This window comes from Bubalus bubalis, chromosome 14 (genome assembly GCF_019923935.1).
Source record: "Bubalus bubalis isolate 160015118507 breed Murrah chromosome 14, NDDB_SH_1, whole genome shotgun sequence".
NCBI classification, from domain to species: Eukaryota; Metazoa; Chordata; class Mammalia; order Artiodactyla; family Bovidae; genus Bubalus; species Bubalus bubalis.
Window position 1 is genome coordinate 29755447 of NC_059170.1, and position 23418 is coordinate 29778864.

At 62.7% G+C, this 23418-nt stretch overlaps 2 protein-coding genes across 11 annotated transcripts; both read right to left on the minus strand.

Annotated features, from left to right (window-relative positions):
- Positions 1-782: 782 nt before the first annotated feature.
- UCKL1 (uridine-cytidine kinase 1 like 1) lies at positions 783-11896 on the minus strand. 8 transcript variants are annotated; one of them, XM_025263888.2, is made up of 15 exons: positions 11752-11896; positions 6175-6362; positions 5834-5940; positions 5553-5723; positions 5401-5472; positions 4568-4757; positions 4387-4448; positions 2754-2773; positions 2086-2184; positions 1910-2003; positions 1760-1822; positions 1556-1678; positions 1308-1415; positions 1069-1225; positions 783-961 (listed from the first exon to the last, which is right to left on the minus strand). In XM_025263888.2, the coding sequence occupies exons 1-15, from the start codon at positions 11862-11864 to the stop codon at positions 882-884; spliced, it is 1647 nt and encodes a 548-aa protein (XP_025119673.1). In that variant the 5' UTR covers positions 11865-11896; the 3' UTR covers positions 783-881. The 8 variants fall into 8 exon arrangements, with proteins under 8 accessions (XP_025119673.1, XP_025119674.1, XP_025119671.1 ...); XM_025263889.2 differs by lacking the exon at positions 2754-2773 and adding an exon at positions 3803-3819; XM_025263886.2 differs by having other exon boundaries at positions 6175-6365.
- Positions 11897-12103: 207 nt separating this feature from the next.
- Positions 12104-22734, minus strand: ZNF512B (zinc finger protein 512B). 3 transcript variants are annotated; one of them, XM_044927405.1, is made up of 18 exons: positions 22620-22734; positions 21975-22008; positions 20593-20718; positions 20164-20306; positions 19776-19904; positions 19007-19683; positions 18680-18903; positions 18496-18567; positions 18255-18401; positions 17968-18092; positions 17805-17897; positions 17513-17611; positions 17262-17432; positions 16874-17068; positions 16628-16729; positions 16285-16347; positions 15699-15797; positions 12104-15520 (listed from the first exon to the last, which is right to left on the minus strand). In XM_044927405.1, exons 3-18 carry the CDS (start codon positions 20714-20716, stop codon positions 15233-15235), a joined length of 2751 nt encoding a protein of 916 aa, XP_044783340.1. In that variant the 5' UTR covers positions 20717-20718; positions 21975-22008; positions 22620-22734; the 3' UTR covers positions 12104-15232. The 3 variants fall into 3 exon arrangements, with proteins under 3 accessions (XP_044783340.1, XP_044783341.1, XP_025119667.1); XM_044927406.1 differs by lacking the exon at positions 21975-22008 and having other exon boundaries at positions 22620-22671; XM_025263882.2 differs by lacking the exon at positions 22620-22734 and having other exon boundaries at positions 12104-15478; positions 21975-22113.
- Positions 22735-23418: the final 684 nt, after the last annotated feature.

The following is a 23418-nucleotide window of genomic DNA, read 5'->3' on the forward strand; positions in this document are numbered from 1 at the left end:
TGTGAGGGGGGCGGGGAACCAAGAGAGACCAGGAGGGCAGGAAAGAGTGAGACCAGGCCGTGAGGTGGAGGGGACATCTGTGTGGGGGCTTCTGACAGCCCACCTACTGCAGCTGGGAATCTGCCTCAGGTTTGTGAGCCAGGCAGGTCTGCACCCTAGTGGGTGCCCTTGCCCAAAAACTGTGAAGGCAGGGCCGGACGTGGTTTCTGGCCCTGACAATGTGGCCGGCTTGCTGAGGCACCGGCGTCTCCCCTGCAAGTGGGGCCCCTGTGGCCAGCACTAACTCCTCACTGCTTCCTTCAGCCACCCGCACACCAGTCTCCTCCCCCCACCCGCTCGCCCTGCCGTGGTACAAACATGTGGGGTGCGGGGGTGGCAAGGGTAGTGGTTGTAGAGGCTGCTGACACCTTGTGAGACCCAGAGCCCTAGGTCCAGGCCAGGTGGCCACCAAGGGCCTGTCTAGCAGGTCCAGGAGCTGCAGGTCCAGCTCTGCCCTCTCCTAAATGTGGCCGAGCCTGGACATGAGTAAAGTTAAGTACAAGACCAGGACCCCTTGTCCTGCAGGGGCTGGGGGCGGGAGGAGGCAGGGCCCTGGCCAGAACCCAGTGGAGGGCAGGCTCCCTCAGTCCTCCAGTTGCATGGGGGCCTCAGAACTTGAGGACTGGGGCAGCCCTGGGGCCCGCTCCCCAAGCCAGGTCCAGGTGGGACAACAGTCCTGGACCCCGCTCACCGGCTGCGGCTTCCTCTCCCTAAAGCTTTATTTTATAAAATGTTTAGACAAGTTACATGGGTAACACTTTTTTTAATTAAAATAAATTAACATCTCTACTCTGAGCTTCAAGGGAGACAGGGAGGCGTGGGGAGTTGGGGCAGGTGGGTGGCTACCCAGTGGAGCCCCCTTCTTCATCGTCGCTCCCGTCAGGGACGGCGTCAGTCCCAAAGTAGCGGTCACCGAAGTTCCCTGGGGGAAAAAGCAGGTCCTTGTGGTGGGGCCTCAGGCAGGCCCACCTGCCCACCCCCTCGCACCCCACCCCACCCCCGAGCACCGAGGAGGCCAGGCAGCTTCACCGATGCCAGGGATGATGCGGAAGAGGTCATTGACGCGTTTGTCTACTGCTGTGGTGATGATTCTAACGCGGGGGAAGGCATAGGCCACCGAGTGGACGCCCATCTCCGCCATGAGCAGTGACAGAAGGAAGATCTTGTCCTCAGGCACGTCGTGGTCCTGTGGGGTGAGTGGCTGAGCTGCGGCCCTGGACCCACCCCGGCCCCACCACACACCCACCCCTCGCCTCCCCCCCACTCACCAGCAGCACCCGCACAGCCATCATGGCTGCCGCGCCCGTGGACACTGTGCAGTCCATCAGGATCACGTGGTCGTCACTGATGTCCTTGGGGAGCCGCAGGTAGTGGAGCTGCAGGACGCCCCAGGGTCAGGAGGTCCCAGAAGGCCGCACCAGGGCTCTCGGGGACTCCACCGCCACCCCCTCCTCTGGCTCCACTCGTACCCCGCCCTCCCCGAGGTTCCACTCCCTCACTCCCAGGGACCCCTCACCTCGGGCTCCCCAGTGAGTTGGTTGGTTTGGATGAGGATGGTGCCAATGCGCACGTCCTTGCATACAGCCCGCAGTGCAGGCTCCATGGTCTCGCCGGCCCGCAGGATGGACACGCCGGTGATCTGGGGGATGAGGTTGAGCTGGTCAGACCCTGCCTCCCCAGTTTCCACCTATCTCCCACTGCAGGCCAGGCCCCTGGTTACCTGCTTCCCCGCATAGCACTTGCCGGCATAGTCCTGACCCTGTGGAGTCTGCACCACGCAGTCCTGTGCAGGGCGGGATGGGGACATGAGGGTGAGGAGCCTCTTCTCCCCCTCCCTGCTACCCAGCCTCCCCCAGCCCCGTCCTCAGACCTGGAAAGGCAGGAAGGAGAGGGCGTGCTCGATAAGCAGCCGCATCAGCCTCTTAGAGTAGAAGATGAACTCATCGCGGCTGGTTTCCCGGTCTCTGTGGGTGGCGGTTATTCGCCAGGTTAGGGAAGGGCAGCTCGCCTGCCCGCTGTGCCCTGAGGGGAGGGGGGAGGGCTCACCTGATGATGGTGTGCATGCCCCGCACCTGCGGCGTGCTCTTGAGGACACTAAGCGTCCTGGGCAGGGGGTGGCACTGGTGCGCAGAGGCCAGAGCAGCTCTGAGGACACAAACCGATTGGGAACTCAAGGAGGGCATTTCCCCCAGAGCCCTACCCTCCCGCTGCAGGCTGGGGGTCGGGGGGCAGTGGTGGTGCTCACAGCAGTGTGCCGGGTGGGGGCTATCCTCCCAGTAGTTGATCTGGAGGAAGGCCTCTATTCCCGGATGCCCTCCCCCAAACAGCCAGGCAAGGGTTAAAGGACACGGTGGAAGGCAGAGCAGCTGACCGTTAGGCTGGAAGCAGGGGTTTCGGGCGAGCCTCCCTCCCCGCTCCAGGTGCCCTCCCGGTCCAGGTCCTGGCAGACGAATCTCTGCCCCCAAGCTGGGCACCTGGTCCCCAACCTCAGGACCCCTCTTCCAGGGGAAACAGCCGAGCTTTGAGGCCAAGCCCCGCCTAAGTTTCCCCAAGGTGATGCGCAACCCCCTCGGGAGAGGGGCAGAGCTGGCTTCGCAGCCCCTGCTGCCCCGGCCTGGAGCGGAGAGGGGCGGGGCCTGCGGGGCGGGGCGGGGCCTGCGGGCGCCGGCACACAGCTCGCGGGCAGCACCACGGCCAGAGCACTCTGTCCTCACAGATCCCAGCGCAGCTTCCTCTGCCCGCCAGGTGAAGAGGCGAAGAGTAGGTCAGGGAGGGAACAAGGCAGGAAACCCCAGGGTTTACAAAGAGGAAAAGAAGAAAGAGAGAAGACCACTTAGCGGCAGCACCGTGGTCCCCGCAGCCACCAGCTGGACTGGGGAAGAGCAGGAGGCTGGGGGAGGAGGGAGGCGGGGCGGTGGCAGGAAGACCCTGCAGCTCGCACCCCTGGGCCTGCGAGCACCCGCAAGTCCACAGCAGGCGGCCCTGCAGGTCCTTTCCACCCAAGGCAGCCACGCTTCCTGGAAACTTTTATGTCTCTGAACCAAGGCTTCCGCTGGAGCCCTGGGCTGGGTGAGAGGCAAGCGGAGACTGATGCGTGGGCAGGAAGCTGGAGGCCGGCGACCGGCCTGGAGGCATTTCCAACGCAGCTGGAGCTCGGGGCTCGGTCTGGTGCTTCCGGGCTCCGAGATTGCTGCATAGGGATGGGGCACTACCTTCCGCCTTGTGGGCGGAAAGGGCACTCAGCCCAGAACTCCTGAGGGCTCCACCTGGCTCTCTGCGCCTTGCCTCCAGCCCCAGGGTGGGCCAGCATCCCACGGGGCGGGGGCGCGGAACGAGAAGGGGGGAGGTGCCTCACCACCGCTTAGGGGAGTAGACTGGCTTCTTGGCTCAAGCAGAGAAGGGGCAGACCCAGGCCCTCAGCTGCAGGACAGGCTGGTGGCACTGCCCTGGGGCCCAGGAGTGCTGGCTCAGGATAGCTGTGCCCTGGAGTCAGACCATATACAACCAGCCCCAAGTCAGCTAAAAGCCTCCAGAGAGGTCAGGGTACTATGTGACGTTAGGCAGGTCCTTTGACCTCTCTGGGCCTGAATTACCTGGCAAGGGCAGGTAGAAGCAGTGTGGGGGCCACCACACCACCCCTTCTGTGCCTGGGGCAGGGCCACCACAGAGGGTGGGCATGGTGGGAGGGGACAGCCCAGACTCCGAGCTCCCTGTGGATGTTGGAAATGCCTCCATCTGCGCAGACAGGTGTGGAAACTCTTACCTGACACTGAGCTCACGCTGCGGCAGCGACAAGGAGACACAAGGGAATGGGGTGGGTGTCAGAGACGGCAGCACCGCTCACCTCAAAGTCATGGGATGGCATGGCCTGTCGCCACCGTGTGCCTCAGCCAGCCGGGCCACCCCCACCCAAGAGCAGACACACCATAGCCCCAGAGGGGAGGGTCCTAGGGGCTGCCTGCCATGGGAGAGGGTCAGCTTCCTGTGGTCCGACATGGTTACCTCTGGGCGGGATGTCAGAGCCAGGACCCCTGGAGCTCTGTTCGCAGGCCTCAAGCACCCCACTGTGAAGCCAACCCCAGGGATGGGTGGCCCCCATGGCCAGCCTGTGGTGTGTGACCTTCTAGGATTTTGGGGACAAGGGACCCAGTGCCAAAACCCCAGTCACCCAGAAGGGCTGGACGGGATAGGCTGTACCCGTCCCTGCAAGGCCCACACTCCCTCAAGGAGCCCAGCTGCCCCTGGCCAGTAAATATGGGGCTGCTTGGACAGGTAGCCCTGGGCAGTGGCAGTGGGGGCCGGCTGGTGGGGCTGCGGGGTGTGGGAGCGGGGCCAGCTGTGGCTCACCTCCTCCAGCTGGCTGTGCACGTGCTGCACAATCAGGTCGATGGCCACTGTGTTCCCGCTCCCTAGGGGTGAAGGAGGAGGGTGAGGTCTGGTCCCTACTCTTCGGGGGAGCAGGAGGGAGGATAATGTCTGGCTGTGCCCCCCATCCCCGCCTCCCTGCCAGATGGGCCTGCAGGCTGACCCCGGGGCACCACGATGTCTGCCACACGCATGGTGGGCTGGATATACTGGTCGAAGGCGGGCTTCACAAACTTATTGTACTGCTTGATGACGCCCTCGATGTCCCGGCCCCGCTCGCTGATGTCACGGCGCAGTCGCCGCACGAGGCGTATGTCGGAGTCCGTGTCCACAAAGATCTTCATGTCCAGGAGCTATGGGGGGTAGGTGCAGTGAGCAGCTGAGGGCCAACACTGGCAGGGCAGCACAGGCCACAGGGGATGGCCTCTGGCAGAGACCCTGGCTTGGGTGTGGGCCCAGGAGTGGACAAGCCCCTCAGGGCTCCTCTGAGGTGGGGAGGGTGTGGTGTGGCTGAATGTGTGTCTGGTGTGCATCATGCGTGGAGTGTGTGTGTATGCACAGCAGGCAGTGGGGTTCCCAGGGCCTGAGCAAACTCACACTCGGGACCAGCACAAGCAGCAAGGCCTAGGGCAGAGCCAAATGTGCAAAGACCTCGCTCAGAGCAGGGAAGGAGCCATCCGCAGCCTGGCTGGAGGGTGTCACATGCGGGGCAGCTGCCCAGAGAACAGGAAGCCCTTGCGGACAGCGCCCACATGGGAGGCTAGTTCCCTCCCAGGTAAGAACACACATGTGCACACACACACATGTGAACCTACCCCACACAAATGTGGCTCTGACCTTGGCAGCCACGTGACGCAAAGGGGCTGTGTGAGATTCAGGAGACAAGGCAGCTCACCCAACCCTGGGCCTCAGCACAGGACGGGAACTGGGATGGAAGCATGCTTAAGGCCAGTCCTGCAGGAGGACCCAGGTCGTCCACCTGGAGCCTATTCTCACCTCCAGCAGCGTCTTGTCGGCAAAGGCCATGATTCCCTCGAAGATGATGACATTTGCACCGTACAGAGTTTTCTGCAAAGGAACCGTGTGTGTCAAAGCAAAGCGGCCTGGGGCCCCTGCGCCAGCCCAGTGCAGCCGAGTCCACGGCCTACCCAGTCCTTCTTCCGGCTGTGGGTGGTGAAGTCATAGATGGGCACCTTGACACTCTTGCCCTGCTTGAGCTTCTTGAGCGTGGAGATGATGAGGTCGAAGTCAAAGGCATCTGGGTGGTCAAAGTTGAAGTTGTTGTGGGCAGCCTGCTCCTGCTGCTGCCTGGTGAGCACCTGCGGTGGAGGGGAAGGGAGGAGCTGGGGGCAGCTGCAGGCTCAGGCCCCAGGCCAAGGCGGGGGCCATGAGCCTCCCAGAGGCAGCCTGCACCACAGGGCACCCGCACCTTATAGAAGGAGTCCATGGACAGCAAGACCACCCAGGGCACATCCAGGGCCTCAATGATCATTCTGGCCACGGTGGTCTTCCCAGAGGCACTGCCACCTCCCAGACCTGTGGGTGGGGTGGAGACCTTGAGCACAGTGGCCCAGCCCAGCTCACAGATGAGTCCCAGTGGTGCCCGCCACTCCCACACAGCCTCTTCTGACCTGGACCGAGGGGCCCAAGCAGTGCTAGTCACAAGACACCAGTGCAGGCGCTGGACATTGAGGCGGGCCCCACCCCTCTACTCGGGGGTCCCACCAGACGGTAGCTTTGGCCCACCCTTCCCGCCACAGCCATGCTCACCAATGGCAAAGGCCTCCTTGGACTGGGTGCCATGCTCATTGTACCATGGCGGCCGCCCTGCCGTGTAGATGGTGCGCTTGCTCGTGCGCAGGAGGGGCGGCTCAGACTTGCACTGGCTGGTGGTACGCTTCCTCGGCGAGCGCCCCGCGCCCACAGGTGGAAGCAGCCTGTCTAGGGACTCCGCATTGCTGCTGTGGGGAAGGGGGACACGGTCGTCTTGGCCCAGGGCCATCAGCCCCCAGCCACCCTACATCAGGCCTAGTGTGACTAGTCCATGTGGTGCCCCTATGCATGCACATAGGCATGGTGAAAGTGAACAGACTTGTGTAGGGGCACAGCACACCCGGCTGCAGCCCATCCATCAAGGACTGTGTTCCTTCCCCTGACACACTCGGGGCAGCCCTCTCCTTTTGTGAGACCCAGTCCCTGCCATCCTTCTGGGCACAGAGGGAAGGACTCCAGAGAGAGAGGATGGAGCAGGAGGGAGACCCAGGGCACCATGCCAAGTACAGGGAAGAGGGTGGAAAGGCTGCACTTGAGGTGGGGTGGAAACCCGACCTGGGGGAGGGAGGCAGACCCCACTGGGGCTTTTTCCAATGAGCAGAGCTGTGCTGACTTCTTGGCAGATTTATACCCCAAAGGGGCATGGACATGATGGTTGGCTCAAGGCCCCAAGGCCTGAGGGGACAACAGGGGAGGCTCAGGTTGTCAGCCTGGCCGAGCGATCAGACGGGAGACAGAGACTTGGACACAGAGGCCCGTGTGAAGGTGGCCCTAGGCACAGGACCAGCTTAGGGAGAAGGCGCTTCAAGTCACTGCCTTAGAGAGCAAATGGACTGCTCACAGCGTCAGCTTGCAGACCTGCCCCAGAGACGCCGAAAACAGGCTGACAATCCAGGCAAGGAACCAGGGCACTCTGGACAACCCGGGTAGGACATGTCCACCTGCAGCCAGAGCCCAGTGATGGATGTTGCTCAGATACGGGTCAAAGCCTGAGAAGGAGTCACACACTGAAGACGTCCTCAACGTGCCATCAGGTGAGAAGGCAGAGTGCCACGAGCTGTAAAGGCCAGCACACGCCTGTCCGGTGGAAGCACAGACAGTAAGCTCTGGCCTCAGACACCAAGGTCAGGGGCAAGGACTTCAGGTGTGTGTGTTTTATGAGCACATGCCCCTTCATGAACAAAAACCAAACCAACCCTTGGTCTGTCCCTGAAGCTCACCATCACTGCTATGGCCTGCCATCGTGGGCAGGACGTGGCCAGGTACAGGGCGCTGCGAAACTGGCCTTGGGGAGATGTCCCCAGGAGTGTAGGGCCGGCTGGCTCACTTCAGGATAACCTAGCATTCCCCTGGCATTCCCAGCTGTGTGGCTCCCAGTGCACCCAGTGTTGCCAAGAGGCAGGAGGACAACGTCTGTGCCCACGTGTATATGGAGGGGGAGGCGGGGAGAGGAATTAGCTCAGGGCTAACACGTGATAAGTCACACCAGCGGCTTCCAGGGCACAGAGGACCCTGTCAGCACAACTGAAGCAGCTGAGAACCGTCAGCTGGATGTGACAGGAGGTGCAGCATTGTCCCAGGGGACACAGAGCGCCCGGGCTGCCTTGGTGCTCTGTCATCTGGATGGCGTGGGTGGGGAGCAAGCCCAGGTTCCCTGGCCTCTGCCCCCAGTGTCACCTCTGCGGCTCTGAGGAAGCAATTACGACGCGTCTGTGGAGCTGAGCACAGAGCACACAGCAGGACACCCAGGTGACGGGGCAGGGCTGGCTTGCCCGGCGTCACACTCCTCCAAGCTGGATGTCTCCAGACCCTGGTTAGAGGGCACCGCTGGCCATTCTGCTAGCTGCGCTTGGCCCCCAGCAGTGAGCACAGGGCCTCAGGGCTCAAATATAGCTGCCCCCAACCTGCGAGCAACCCCCAGGCCCTGGAGGTGACCTATGGCCCGTAGCTGGGGAGAGGAGCTCCACATGCCCCCAGAGGAAAAAAAGTCCAGTCTGTGCCTTCTACTCGAAAAGGAAACGCCAACACAGAAACCTGGGTTTGCAGAGGGGCAGAGAGGCTCTGCCAACAGACCAGACATCGTGCCAAGCAGGCTCTGGGACAGACAGGCCGCCTCGCGGGACCGGCGTGGGACAGGAGGCCTGGGCGAGTGCTACTACCGTCCCCCCACTTTTCCCTCCAAGCTGGGGCCCCAGCAGGAGCATCACCCCTCTCGGTGACTGACCCTCATCCCACTGAGGTGACGATGATCACCACCACCACTGCTCCTGAGGCCTGCGGTACTGACAGCCTGGGAGGGATGCCTTCTCAGGGAAGAGCTGAAGGTAAGCAGGGGTGACCTTGCCAGAAAGCCGCCCACCGAGGGCTGGCAATGGGTCTGAATAGCATCCAGCCCGCAGCCAAGTCAGGCCCCACCACCTCCCCAAGTGCCAGGCTCTCCGTTCACTGCACCCTCCAGAGCAGGCCTCTCCCCACTTTGGCAAGAAAACAACCTCTGATTTGGAAAGTCATGCAAGGCCTCACCTGCCTGCTCTCAGATGTCAGGGTGCTGCCATCCGCAAGGACTAAAGGCAATGTCAACCCAAGGGATTACAAACCATAATGGACACAGGTCAGCCGATAACTGAGAGCCCCAAGCAAAGCTGACATCTGCAGGTGGCAGGCCTGCCTGGCCTGTTTGCCCTGGTGTCCACCAGACAGTGCACGGGGCTGGGGGTAGCCGAGACACAGTGAAGAAAGGAATCCTCACCAGAAGACGGCAGGCCTACCACTCACCTGCCTTCTGCTCCGAGGGTCCAGCACCCTGACACTCGGATGCCAGGGTAAGCTGGGGGGCTGCTCATGGCCAGGACACGAGGGAGACCGGGACGGCAGGATGACCCCAGGTGTGTGCAGGGGTGTCCCTGCGCTGCCTCTTAGGCTCCCAGCAGTCCCTCAGGACAGCTCAGGAGTCCCCTGAGCTGCCCCTACATGGGTGGGCAACACAACCAGTGCGGAGCTGCAGTGAGGCCCGAGCCCTGACTGGCAGAGGCTGCCCACTGGGAGTCGGGGGGCCAATGGGTGAGAGGCCCCAAGAGAAGCAACAACACTCACCGCCAGCCTCAGGGGCCGAGGCCACAGGCATAAGAGGATCACCAGCTTGGGGCTGTGCACTGGCCTGATATTAATAGCACTAACCCTGCTGAGGAGAACAGCCAGGCAGACTCAGGCCAGCAGCGGGGTGAGCTGCCCCTCCTGCGCTCAGGCTGGCATGCTGCCCGGCCACGGCTGGCCGAGGAACCCCATCCGGAACACCCTGGAGAAAGTCCCAGACCCCACCTCCCAGGGGCCGCAGGGCGCAGGGCCCCCAACCCCAAGACAGGGAAAGCAAAGGTGTCTTTAGGCTGAGCTATCAGCACAGAGCCGAGCTAAGCGCCCCACCCCTGCCCCAGGTGCCTCCTGAAAGCATAAACAACCTGAAACTCTACCCCGCTGAGGCCTCCTCCAAGAATAACTGCCCCCTCCCCCAGGAAGGCTCCAGCACATCCCTCAAGGCCATCATCAGTGCTCAGTGCTTAACTAGGGTCACAGCCACGCCCCAGGCCAGCAGTAGGAGGAAAAGCAGGCCCTCTGGTGTGTGGCCGCAGTATTCACTCACATCCCAGGTCCCCAGCCTCCTCCCTGTGATTTAATGCAGTCCATACACCAGCTTTTCTACTCTGCTTCAGGGCTCAGAGGAAGCCCCTTCTGGGCACCACCTTGGGGTAACAGGTCTGCCCCCACCCACCAGGAGCTGCTCCCTCCCGCCCCCACCCTACCTGCCCTGCTCAGTCTCAGGGCTGCCGAGGGGGCCCTGAGCCCCATCCTGCTTTAGGAGAGTTTCCTGGGCGAGTGAGTAAAAGAAGTCAGAGGAGGAGAGAGCAGCTGGCCCACTAGGGCCTGGTCTGGGGGTAGGTGGCCCAGACAAGCTCAGGAACAGAAATCTGGGCAGACAGAACTGGGGCTGGGGGGCTGCAGTCCTGAAGGGGTACAGTAAGCTCCAGGGACTTGCAGTCACCACCCCACCCACTGCGAATCCCCCTACGGGACCCCCTCCTTCCCGTTGCTTTGAGCAAGTAGGCCAGCTTCCTTCCACTAGCCCAGTGGCAGCCCCCAGACCTGTGTCCACCTGGACCCCACCAGAGACAGCCCAAAGGGTGCTCACTAGTCTACCAGCACCTCCAGTGCAAAGGGAAAGTCGGTCCCTTCCGGAAGGCCAGGCGCACAAGAAGCCTTCATGCAGACCACAGAAGGCAAAGGTCAGGCGAGAGCCTCAGTGCGGAGGCACCTGCACAGACACCCAGACAAGGAAGGGAGGCAGCTCTGGTACCTTCACCATGGGGTTGGGGGGCAGCGGGGTGTGCAGGGACTGCGTCCGAGCGGAGAGGCGTGTAGGGCTGTGCAGGAACTGCGGGGGGAGGGGAGCACATGCTTGAGGAATATCCCAGAGAAGAAAAGGCAGGGTGTAATGAGAAATTCCCTGAGATGTCCAGAAGCTCCAGGGCCACTCCATGAGGCTCTGTGGGAGAATGTGCTGGTCTGTGCTTACTGCCCACAGGCCCTGGCTCCCCTCCTGTCCCCTGGGGACCACGCTTTTAGGAGGAAGACCACTGTCACCCTGGCCCTGCCAGGGGCACCTAGGTCCACTACTCCATCTGTGCACCAGGCAGGGCCGCCAGCCGCTGCCAACCGATATCTGCAGAGGGCGCTCTTCTCAAGAGTTTATCTGGTCTCCGACACATCAGATTCTCTGGAACTAACAAGTGTCACAGATTCAGGTCCCTCCTCTCCCACCCTGTCATCCGAGCCAGGATCTCAGTCACTGCTCACCAGGAGGCCGTGAGCCTGGAGGGACACCAGAGGCTCCTTCAGGCGCAGGGGGTCTGAGACCCTCTCCCTGCTTGCCCAGCAGCTCTGCTGGCAGCTCCAAGTCCTGAGCAGTCCAAGCCATGGCACTCTGGCACTTTCCAGACACACCGCCAGGCTGAAAAGTTTTTCTTTGGACCCAGCCTGTGGCCAGCGCTGGGTCAGGCGGGGGGTGGGGGGGTGGGGCGGTGTTCAGACCCGGAAGTGAAGAGCCAGCCCTCCCCTGAGCGCTGCTCTGCCTCCTGGGTCCGGGCCCCAGAGGCTGTGAGCGGGAGTTGCCTCCCCAGCCAGGGGACAGAACTCCGCCTCTCCGCCACAATGTCCCCTCCTGCAAAGTCCCCAGAGCCGCGACTGTCCGGGTGCCTAGGCGGGAACTGGAAGACACCGTGCCCCGCACCACCCAGCATCACGACCTCTGGCCTCAGCTGGGAAGCCGAGTCTGTATGGATCCTGGAACGAACTGACCACCTGGGAGCATCCGGCAGGCTAACAGTCCAGCCCAGTGCTCGTAGGCCCGGCGCCGCGTCGGCTCGGGACAGACCGAGCCCCCATACGGGCCCTGCCCGCGGCAGTCCATGAGGGCCCTCCCCCGCCAGGCCACGGGGACCGGCCACGGGGAACGTTGGCTGGTCCAGGCCCGGATCCCTGGGCCGCTCCTCCCACGGAACACGAGGGGCGCGCCGCGCCTACCGGTCCTCGCACGTGGTCTCGCTCTTCCCCTCCGGCGGGTCTGGCCCGTCTCCAGCCGCGAGGGGCGGCGGCGCCGGTCGGGGGGCATCGGCCGAGGCCGGGGGCGCAGCCATGAGCTCGGGGGCCTCTCCGCGGGCGGGGTGGGGCGGGGCTTGGGGGACGGCCGCTCAGGCTGTCGGGAGCTATGGTTCAGGGCCTGGCGCCGCGCGCCCTGCAGCGCGCTCCGCGGACTACAAGTCCCACCAGGCCGCGCGCGCCCCGCAAACTACAAGCCTCACGAGGCCTTGCGGCGGGTGTGCAGGTTAAGGACCCCAGCCCACGCTTTACCACAAACTCGGCTACACAAAACCGCTGAAAAAAAATCAATAAACATTTATTTGATACAGTTATTTTTAATACATACAGTTGATGGCCCGCCCCGAGCCACTCCCGGGACCGGGGCGGGGACGAGGACCAGGGACAGATGGTCACAAGGCGGGCAGGGCCCGAGCTCACCGTCAAAAACATCTTGCAAATAAACACTTTGTAGATAGAATATATATGTATATATATGGTTACAAGTGATAGCTGGAACCTCTCTTTCAAAATGCACTTAATACGGAGAACTGGCATTAAAAAACCCAAACCAAGAAACCCAAAGTACAGGCAGGAGGTGCTGGCTCCCCCAGAACCCCAGGCCTTCAGGACAGCTGCCTGGAGCCCACGGAGGACAACATACAGGGACAGCCCTCCCTTCTGTGGGTCAGGGTGCACCCATTCTTTCCCTTCCAAACCAGAGGGACAGGAGGGGGCTATGGCCAGGAGGGCCATCAGTCACACCAGGGGACACTCATCTGCCCTTGCATGAGCAAAAAAAAGTGCATCCTATTTTGTGTGAAGTTTCGGTCCCTTGAGTCAACCCTTTCCTGTTCTCAGAGCAAGGGGGGTGGGCTGGGCCAGAGGTAGATCTTTAGAAAGGGACCTGGCATTGTGCCCTGGGCCTGGGGTCTCAGGCAGGGTCCATGCCCACCACACGGAGGGGGTTGTCTGCCACTGGGTCCCTCTCACTGAAGGTGTCAATCAAGGCTAGGTGACTACCTGGCTGCATTCCCATTAGAATGGGATGTAGACAGATTCCACCAAGCCACCAAGGGCTCCACTGCCATGGGAGGAGGGCTAAACAGACCAGCTTATCACTGCCACCCACCAGCCAGAGCATGGATGAGCAGGGAGGGGAAGAGGAGAAAGGGGCCCCCACCCAGCAGTCCCCACACCTTAAAGACAACGAAGGGGGTTAAAGTGCTAAACATCAAGTTACCCAGGACCCCACTTCTTCCCACACGTCCGGTGAGGTTCCCACATCAGAGATCGCATGTGGATGGCAGGGGTGACAGTGAAAGTAATCCCCCAACCAAAACCAGCCCCCACTCCCCAAGGGCCAAGTACCTGAGAGGCCGGCCAGGCGGCCATCCCCTGCCGAGGTGCTGAGGTCCAACCTCTTCCCACCATCGATGACAAGGACAAAGTGCAGGTGGGGCCCCACCAGCGCCTATTCCCCGGCACCTTCCCACAGCTGCCCCTCCGGTGGCTGCCCACCCACCTCTACCTCCACCAGCCATACACCAGCGACACCCAGGAATACAGGAAGGAAAGCCCTCCTGCCTGAAGCTGTACTGCCTGCCTCAATATTTGATGCTGGATTTCCTGCCCCTGCCCAGGCCTCTACCTGACGATCAGATCAGGTGTGTGTGAGTTGGGGGAGTCCACATTTCCACATCCCCTCCCTAGCACACAAGCCAGGACCGCCCAGGGTCAGAGCACTCCGGTCAAGCGAAGAAGCTAGAAACAGGCAGTATAGCGCCTCGGCCCCCAAGCCTCCTGGCAGCCTTCTCCCTGGTGCAAGGTGAGGAGAACTGAGCCCACACTGGACCCTCCTCTCCAGGGGTGGGATAGGGACAGGAGCCTGGGGGCAGGCATGCCCAGTTAGCACTGCCTCCCTGAGCAGGGGAGGGACCCCAGCCCAGCCCCCAGATCCACCGTCGGCACCAGGAAACCCTTAGCACCAAAATGTTAGATTGTGGTGAGTTTTTGTATAAAAAACAGAATTAAAAAAAAGGTTTGTTACTTGTCACAGCAACGAGACTGGCATCCACTACACCCAGGAGACACACGCACACAAGCAAATATCAAAATTCACATCATCCAGGATCGGCAAGGCCAAGCCCTCAGCCCACCCCCACCCCCCAGTAGAAAACAGCCTCCGTCCAAACCTACAGCTCTGAAACCCTCCCTGCCCCAGCAATGCCACGGCAGGAAGATGTGGCTGCATCCTCAGTGCCCTGGACTCCACTTGACCCAACCTACAGACCTCGCTGTCCTCAGGGCACCGAAGGGAGCCAAGACAGAGCCCTGGTGCTGCCACCAACTTATGTGACCTCGGCCAAGTTCCCACCCTGGCCTTCGGCTCTCACATCAAAAGGCCACACAACCAGAAATGAAAGAGCAGGTAAAAAAGGAGGAAGGAGGCTTCCACGGGAGCTTGGCCATGGGTCAACCCAGGCCAGCAGACTGAGGCTGCTTCCCACAGTGGTCACTACTTAAGCCAGGCCCCAGGTCCCCACTCCACAGGCCTATGGGCCCCAGGTGACCCTGGAACCCAGACTGGCCCTCCCTAAATCCATTGGGCTATGTGATCTAGGCCAGTGGCATTAGCAAAGCTGGAGGCTGAGGCCAGAGCTCACTTCACGCAGCCCTTCAGCCCTGCTCAGCAGTTCTGCGATGGCAGACGAGCCTCTGCTGGCCTCAAGCAGGGAGCACTACTGGAGACTGTGGAGCAAGACAGTTTCCCCCATCACGATGGACACAGGCCAGTGGGGCAGGGGCCTGAGCACAGCAGGGGTTGCACAGCAAGGGAGGGTGGGCCTAGAGAGGTAGAGCGCAGAAGTGCAGGAACCAGAAGGCAGCGGGGCATGGGTGGGGTGGGCCATCAGGTCAGCACGGTAGTTGTCAGACTTGGGGTCTGTCCTGGGAGGTAGCTGGGGGTGCTGGGGTTCCAGTGTTGGGTCAAGAGGCGAGGCTGCTCAGGTATCCTCATCAGCCCAGAACAACAGGCTACCCAGGGACCCCCTGAGCCTTGGACTCAAAGCAGATGGGGCATAGAGCTCATGTGCCAAGGGCCAGAAGGCCATATGCCTGCTCTGCAGTACCCACACCTGAAGCCCAGGCTGTAGCCCTTCCCCCACTGCCTGTGATGGTCCCTCCAGACTATTGCACTCCCCAGCTGCCTGGCCCTCCTGGGAGCCCCAGCCCAGAGCATCCTGCGGCAGCCTGCATGGGAAGGGGCTACCTTCAGGGAGGAGAGGACTGCCCACCGCTGCTGGACAGACAAACAGGTGGGGTAGGGGTGGAGACCTGGAGGGCAGGAGGCTTTGGTGCCCCACCCCAGACACAGGGGCCGGGCCAGTGTGGGGGCCGGGCCCCACCCACCTGCCAGGCTCCAAGCTCACTTCTCAGGTGCCTTGCCGGCTCCCACCTTCCGGCCAGTGGAGCCCCGGGCCCCCTTGTCTCTGCCTGCTGGGGGCCAGTCGTCTTGGCGGGGAGGCGTCCCGGGGGCCGGCTCCTCGGAGGGCCGCTCTTTGGGCTTGCGGCCCCGCTTCTTCCCACTGGCTGGACTCTTCTCTTTCCTGGGCACAGGGGAGTCCACGCCCTTGTGTCTGGGAGGCGGGTCTGCCGAAGTGCGGAACCAGTTCTGAGGAAAGAAGCAGCAGTGGAGACCCTGGGGTCTGGGATGCTGGAAGGCAGAACAGAGGGGCCCTAGGGTCTCAGGCACCCAAGATTCCAGGGAAGCCACTCTGAAGAGAAACCAGAAGCTTCCTCAACAGTGGCAACTTGCTCAAGCAAAGGCAACAAGAGCTGTCATCCCGACCCCCTCCTCTGCCCCTCCACAGGGCCAGTCCATCCAGCCGCACCTCCGCATGGGTCTTGAGGATGTGGTACTTGACGCCGCTCTCGGAGCTGAATTCCTTGGGACACAGCAGACAGCAGTACTTCCCCACCAGGTGATCCCCCTGTAAGGCACATGGCAGTCCAACCCCCAGAGGTTGGCCCCCACCCTGGCCCTTGGAGGACCAGAAGTTCCCAGATGCAGCCGGGGCCCCCACATTTGTGAGGTTTGTCTGGATGGGCGCCCACTGGGCGGGCTTCACAGGCCTACGAGGCTGCGGTGACAGAACCACCAAGGTGCCCTGGCTGCAGGAGAGCACAGCGAGGGTGGCAAGAGGCAGGTGCTCCAGGGAAGGGTCACACCCCATCGCCGAGGGTGTCAGCCCCAACCCTGGGTTGACCACCCACCTGTATCGGCACAGATGAAGAGCCCATAAACAGGACCAACCACGACTGACTGACTTACGGCTGGGCTGAGGCTGGGGGGAGAGTGTCCTGGGCTGCGCTGGCCCTGGACCCCAAAGGGTCAGGGGGACACACAGGATGTATGGGACCCTGGGGAGCAGCTGGGAGCACCAAGCACACGGCTGAGGGGAGGGCCTGGGCACTGACCTTGCTGCAGCTGGCCAGGTGGGCCTTGAGGCCGGACACGCTGGAGTAGATGGCTTCACAGCACTGGGGGTGGGAGGTGACTGTGGGGGCGGGCTCTCCAGCCTGAGCCCACTGACCACCGTGCACCCCTTGCCCAGCCCAGGGGACCTGGGGCCCATCTGAGGCAGGTGGGTGGGTGTGATCCCAGAAGTGAGAGGGTGTGGCAGGCTGAGCTGCTAGGGCTGAGGTCAAGGCCTCTCTGCCTAGGAAACTCGGGCCACACAGAAGTCTCCCCCAAGGCCAGCCCTGGGCCCTCTGTCCTGAGTCCCAGAGCTCCCACGCCTGCCCAGCCTGCCCAGCTCACATCATTGGGGCAGTTGACGTGGCCTTTCTCCTTGACCTCATTCTTCCATGCCTCCAGCAGCTCGGGGTTCAGCACGGGAAGGCCTGGCCGCGTGTAGTTGAGCTACAGACACAGCAGTTGACAGGGTGAGCTGGAGGTGACCCAGACATTCCCCTCCATGGATGGGAGGTCTGCACCCAGGAGGTGGGCGGACTGCCCAGGTTCCTCCCGGGGGCCTTACGCTCAGAGACAGGGAGGAGGGCTCACCCGTGCAGTCTCAGGCACCAGGTCATCCTTCATCCGCCGCTTGGTCCAGTCTCGGGCCAGCTCGTCCTCTGCGATCTCCTGCAGGTGGAACACAGCGACCTGGGCCGACGTGCGGCGGATACGGCCGCTGGGAGTCCGCTCCACACCCAGTGGGTCCTCAGCCTCAGGGGCCTTGTCGGAGGGCTCCTCAGGGGGCTGTGGAGGGGGAGGCTGGGTGAGCTGGTGAGTCACATGGCATGTGCCACACAGAGAACACAGGAGAAAGCAGGCTGGAGACACAGACGTCCATCACAGGTTCATTCCCCCGACACACTAGTCCCCCAGGAGGGAAGAAGGAGCCCACAGGGCAGGTGCCTGAGGAACGAGAGCCCAGGCTGTGGCCACTCACCGGGGCTGTGTGCTCTGAGCGCACGTGGTAGTCATGGCCTGCTTTGGAGCGGTAGGGCTTGCCACAGTGGGTGCAGGGGAAGGACGGGGTCTCCACTTCGCAGGGCGGCTTTCCACAGCGTCGCTGATGGTACTGGTAGCCCATGAGACTAGAGAAGGCGGCCCCGCAGCCCTGGGGGTCCGAGGGGCAGGTGAATGTAGTGAGCAGCCAGGCCACATCCACCTGGCGTCCACACCTGCAGGCCCACTCACCTCTTGCGGGCAGCGCAATCGGCCCATCTGCTTCAGCACCTTTCGCAGCCGCTCCCGCTCCTCCTGCTCACTCCCCTCCGAGGCCTCGGCATCAGAGGGCTGAGGGGCAGGCCAGCCTCAGTGCCCCTGCCACCACGGGGCCCGCCCCTGCCCGGGGCCACGGATGTCCCTAGTCAGGCACGGGAGCCACTAAGCTGTGCTAGTGAGGCCAGTGGTCAGAGCCGGGCAGGTGGGGGGAAGGAGACCCGCAGCCAGTGCGCAGTAAGGACGGCAGCTGGGCCCGGGAGAATACCTTGGTGCTGTGCTCAGCCATGGTGTGGTAGTTGAGGCCGGCCTTGGACTTGAACTGCTTCCGGCAGTGCTGACACTTCAGTGCATCCTGCAGCTGCAGACGGGCATGTTGGTGAGAGGTCGGTCCTGGGGTGCCTCCCCTCCCGAGCCGGGGGCAGCCCTACCTTCTGACACACTTCCATGTGCTTCTTAAGCCCCACGAGGGTCTTGCGGGTGACCACATTGCAGGTGGGGCAGACAGCCTCCCCCCGTTCGTGGATGGCCCGTTGCCACTGCTCCTCGGGGCCACCTGCAGGGCAAGGCCAGGGCCTCAGTTGAGGGGCAGGAGCTCCCAGATGACCTTAACACCAAGCACAGAACCCAAAGCCCACACTCTGTCCCCGTCCCCATGGTTCAGGACTGCCCCCATCGTCAAGACTTGGCCTGTGCCTCGCCACTCAGCAGCCCCTACCTGGGGCTGGGTGGGTCATAGGAGCTGGCACCTCCTTGCTGACAGCGCTGGTGGGGGCTGGCCCCTTTTTCCGCGTGTCTTCAGGGCCTGGGCCCTCCTGCTTCTTGGCCCGATGGATGCGGGCTTTGTCTTCTGCCTTGGCCAGTCCTGTGCGCACAAGGCAGGGAAGCTAGGTATCACCCGAGGGTGTGGCCACAGCATGTGTCCGGCCCCGAGGGTGCCTGGCTAGTCTAGGCCTCACCTTTGAGTCCAAAAGTCCCTGAGATGGACGGCTGCTCACCCGTAAACTTCTTGGGTGTTTTCTGTTTCCTTCCTGGCTCAGGAGAGAGAAAACAGGCCAAGGCTCTGGTTAAATAACCATTGGTAAGCTCAGGCCAGCTCACTACTGGCCTCACCCTGGCCGCTGCCTCCCAATCCCATCTTACTGTGCTTTACGCGCTCTGCACCCTCCTCAGGCGGGGACCCGGGGCCTGGAGCCCTCGGCACCTCCTTGCCCCCTGAGGGCCTGCCCAGAGAAAGGGGGCTGCTGCTGGGGTCTGTGCTCAGCTGGAAGGCCGAGCTCTGCTCCGGAGTGGCCGGGCCGTACTCTCCGTTCTCTGGCCTCGCATGCTTGGGCGGGATGGGGCAGGCGTCCAGGCCATCTGCAGTCCTGCAGGGAGCAGGGAGTAAAGACAGGAGGGCCCGCTCTGGGCCCTGTTACCCCTGGACTGCCCTGGGGACACCCAGTCCCAACCTGGCAGGAGCCCCCATACCTTTTCTTACCGCTGCTCCTCCCTGCAGCCCGAGGAGCTTTGTTCTCAGACTTGGTCAGCAGCACCACCTTGCAAGGTGGCGTGTGTCTGCTGATGGCAATGGGCCTGCTGACCGTCACTGGCTTACTGACCACGATGGGCCTGCTGACCGTCACCGGCTTCGCAACTGGCACGGGTTTTGTAACTGTTACAAGCTTTGTCATCGGCACCGACTTGTTGATAGTCACTGGTTTGGTGACTGGCACCGGTTTGTTGACTGTCACTGGCTTGGCAATTGGTACAGATTTGGTGACTGGTATAGACTTGTTGACTTGTATGGGCCTAGTGACCGGGACAGCTTTAGTGACTGGCACGGGCCTGCTGATCGTCACTGGTTTGGTGACTGGCACGGGTCGGCTGACCGTCACTGGTTTGGAGACTGGCACGGGCCGGCTGACTGTCACTGGCTTGCTGATGCCAATGGGCTTGCTGATGGTGACAGGTTTGCTTACTCCAATGGGCTTGCTAACCCCAACCGGCCGACTGACAGTGACTGGCCGGCTGACTGGCCCAGGCTTGGGGGCAGGCAGGGGTCGGTCCATGTGGTTCCAAATCCGGTGCTTCTCCAGCTGGGTCTTGGAGGTGAATGCAGCCTCACAGAAGGGGCAGGGAAAGGTCAGCCTTTCTGAGATGGCACCCTGGTGGAGAGGGCACACATGGACACTCCCAAGCCAACAGCCAGGGCAGGGTGGGCCCCAGGCTTCCCCTGCCCCAGGCTTCCGTCCCTTACCCCTTGGCACCGCTGGTAGTGGTACTTGAGCCCGTAGATGCTGGGGAATTCCAGCCAGCACCCAGCATTTGGACACTTTACCCTTGAGTGCGCCTTGAACTCGTCTTTCCATTGGTTCATCAGGGAGAGCTAGGTGTGGGAAAGGCCAGGCTGCTGACCCTGCAGCCACCCAGGCCTCTACCAGCCAGCCCCAGACTCATTACTGTCCCTAGGCCTGCAGGACTCCCACATGTGGTCCACTGGGCCCCGTCTCAAAGCCCTCGCGCACAGAGCAGCAGGCAGATGTGGGCAGATGGCTCAGCGCTAGACCCACAGCAGGCAAGCCCGGCAAGGCAGTGGGCTTCCAGGCACACCTCTCAAGAGCCCACCCAGCCCTCGGGGAGCTCACGGGAATGTCTCGGAGTGCCTGATTCTCAGCTTTTGGACGCCCCTTTTTCTTCCCTTCCGTCCTGTCGCCAGCTGGACTTTCCAGGTCAAAGCAGAGTGCGGCCTGGCTGGGCACCGTCTGCCCAGCCCGGACCACTGGCAGCCCTGCAGTACACGACACATCAAGGCTCAGAGAATGCATTCCCCATAGCCTCGTCTGCCAGCCGGGCGGGGGGGGCTGTTCCTGCCTGGAATGAGCCTCATGTTCCCTGCACTCATGGAGACAGGGAGGCAGGAGGCTGTGGTCCGCTTTGGTCAGGAACCCTGGGCCCCGGCTGCCCCCTCCCCAGGAAGCCTCTCAGGAGGCCAGGCTGGGCACCCAGGAGCCTGACATCCGGGGAGGCCTACACCCAGCACTGACCACCCAGGACCACTGGCCACCTCCTCTTACCCAGCTTTGGGGGCTCATGGAGCACAGGAAGTCGGACCTCGTTCCGGCTGCCATCCTTCCCAGGCCCACTCCTGCTGGATCCTGGGACCCGGCGGCCTCCTCCAACACAAAAGGGATCGGTCATCTCTGCAGAGCAAGTGGACAGACCCGCCGGGCCCACTCAGGACCTGAAAATGGGCTTCCCTTGATCCCACCCCCAGATAGGCCCACACTCTGGCCTGAGGAGGGGGAGCCTGCTGGCCTGTGCTTTTAGTCACAAGGGAAAGGTTGGGGGTTGGGGGGATTAGTTCTGTTTTAAGGGAGGGGCTGCCCAGCCAAAGTCTCCCTGGATGGCCAGGAGACATCATCAGCTTGGAACAATCTAGCCCTGTCCTGAGACCCTCACCTGCTCCAGAGGGCTCCCTGTCTCCAGGCACACCACCCCAGAGAGCCCCAGGGAAGGGAGGTCAAGGACACCCCTCGGGGGCCAGTTATGACACCAGTGTGGCTGCGGGTCGCAGCTGTGCTGGCCTGGCACCTAGGAACACCTTCCCCCACAGCCCCGCCCAGACCCAAGGCCATGCTTGGGACCTGAGCCGACACCCTTGCATTCTTCTCCCCAGGACAAACAGCCAAGGTGGGCGCTAAGGGCCCCCACCCTCCCTAGCTGCACACATACCTTCTCCAGTCCCTGTGCCAGCAGAACTGCCCTCCCGGAGCCTCTGCTCCACCTTGTTTCCAGCCGCAGCCCCTCCAATCAGATGGACGCCTCATGCTGGACCCCTCCATCACTCCTCACCTGACTGGCCTCCTCGCCTCCACCCTCAAGAAATGCTGTCTCCAACCTACAGGCCCACCAGCCCCACTCCAGAGACCACAGACTCTGAAAGCTGGAGTGACTCTGAGTCCAGCCCAGTGGGTCCTCCCAAAGGGACTCTCAAGGCCACAGAAGGTGGTAGGGGTGTGTGGGCAAGTGATCCTTCCCCTGATGATTTCTAACTAACTTCTTTTTGTTTTTTTCAGGTCACACCTCATGGCACATGAGATCTTAGTTCCCCGACCAAGGATGGACCCTGAGCCCCCAGAGTTGGAAGCGTGAAGTCTTAACCACTGGACCACCAGAGAAGTCCCCTCGCTAACTTCTATCAGAGGAAAACAGAAGGATCTGCTGTGCCTAGGAGGCTGTTCAGAGGCCCTCTGGGCAGGATGAGGTCAGAGATCAGGGCAGTCACTGCCCATGGCCACAGGGTGGCCTGTATCCAGAGCCTGAGAGAGGCGGGTAAGGGTCCAGAGAGCTCTAAACAAACTTCTCTAGAAGTGCTCACACTGATGTTTCCAAGAAGACAACCCAACAGCAGTCACCTCAACCCCACGATGACCCCAGCAGCCAGTGGTGTGGGTACCTGCTGAGCCCGGCCTTTCCAGTCCTCCTCCAGCCTGGGTGGAGAATTCAGAGTTGGGTGGTCGGGGGCCAGAGCTGGCCTAAGAGGCAGAGACCCTCCTTCCATCCAAGGCCTGTGACTCGCGCTCCAGGAGGAGAACGGGCTTCTACCCTCCCTGAGGAGCCAGCAGGGTCGCAGAGGTGGGACCCTCACTGGGATGGAAAGGAGTGCCACGCGCTGACCGCAGGCGACGCTGGAGGCGGGACTGCGGTCCAGGCCGCTCAGCCCGGGACCCCGGCCTAGGCCCGGGCGCGCGAATGAGGCCGGCCAGGGGACGCACACCTGGAGGCTTGCCTCGCCACCCACCTGTCACCTGCGGGGGGTGCGGGCCCGGCCTGGCCCCGGAAGGGCCGATCCCGCGAGCCTGGAGGGGGGGGGGCCCAAAGGCAGTGAACCAAAATGGCGACTTTTTCTGGAGAAGGAGGAGGCAGGGACGCGGCGCCGACGCGGGGCGCAGTGCGAGGCGCGGGGGTCCGGGCGCGGCGGGGGCGGCGGGCGAGGGCTCGGGGCCCGGCCCCCCCGATTTGCGCGCGAGGTCAGGGTCGGGGGCGCGGCCGGCGCGGGGGCCGCCCGGGGGCGCGGCCGAGGGTGCGGCGGGGCGCTTACCTGCGGCGCCCAGCAGGCCGGGGCCGGGCGCAGGCCGGGGCCGGGCCGGGCCTGGCCGGGGCGCGGGGCGAGGGGCGCAGGGTCCGGGCGGCGCAGGCTGCGCGCCGCGCTGCGCACATGCGCGCTCCCGCCCCTCCCACCTTTGACAGTTTTACTGTTGGGGGGAGGGGGCGAACTCTCGCGGTATTCCTGCTGCTGCTCGGCGACGGGAGAGACGGGTCGGGGGAGGGGGCCTTTTCGGCCATTCCCTAGTCCCGCTGCCTGTCCGTCCCCTGCGTGGGTTGGGCCGTCAGAGCAAAGTGGCCAGTGACGCCTCCGTCGGGCCAGAGGCGGTTTTCAGGCACTGGGGTAAACTGAGGCATGGTGGGGCGCTGGGTGCTGTCCCAAACCCAGCACGCACGGATGGAAGCGATTAGGCATCTCTACGACCTGGCCCGGGGAAGGTGTGGCCATGAAGGCCGAGCTCTTCTGGGACCTTGAACTCCTGGCCCCAGGGGGCCTTGAGCCTGCCAAGCAGGATCCAGCCTCTTTTCCAATCAGCCCTGTAACCACGTCTGCCTGTGGCCACCCTCGGGAAATGGCCTGGCTCCTGGCAGTGCCGGAGCAGTTTGAGGCCTGTGGGCTTTCCTGGGGTTGCTGATCATCCTCTTGCTAATTTGGGGGGTGGTCCTAGACCAGCCACCAGTGCCTTGCTCCTCTGTGCCCCAGAACTGGGCCCACCCCGGGGCTGCTGATATCAGGTCTGGATGTGACAGCGCACCCACCTCACCATGACTTGGAATGAATGAAGTAGAGTAGG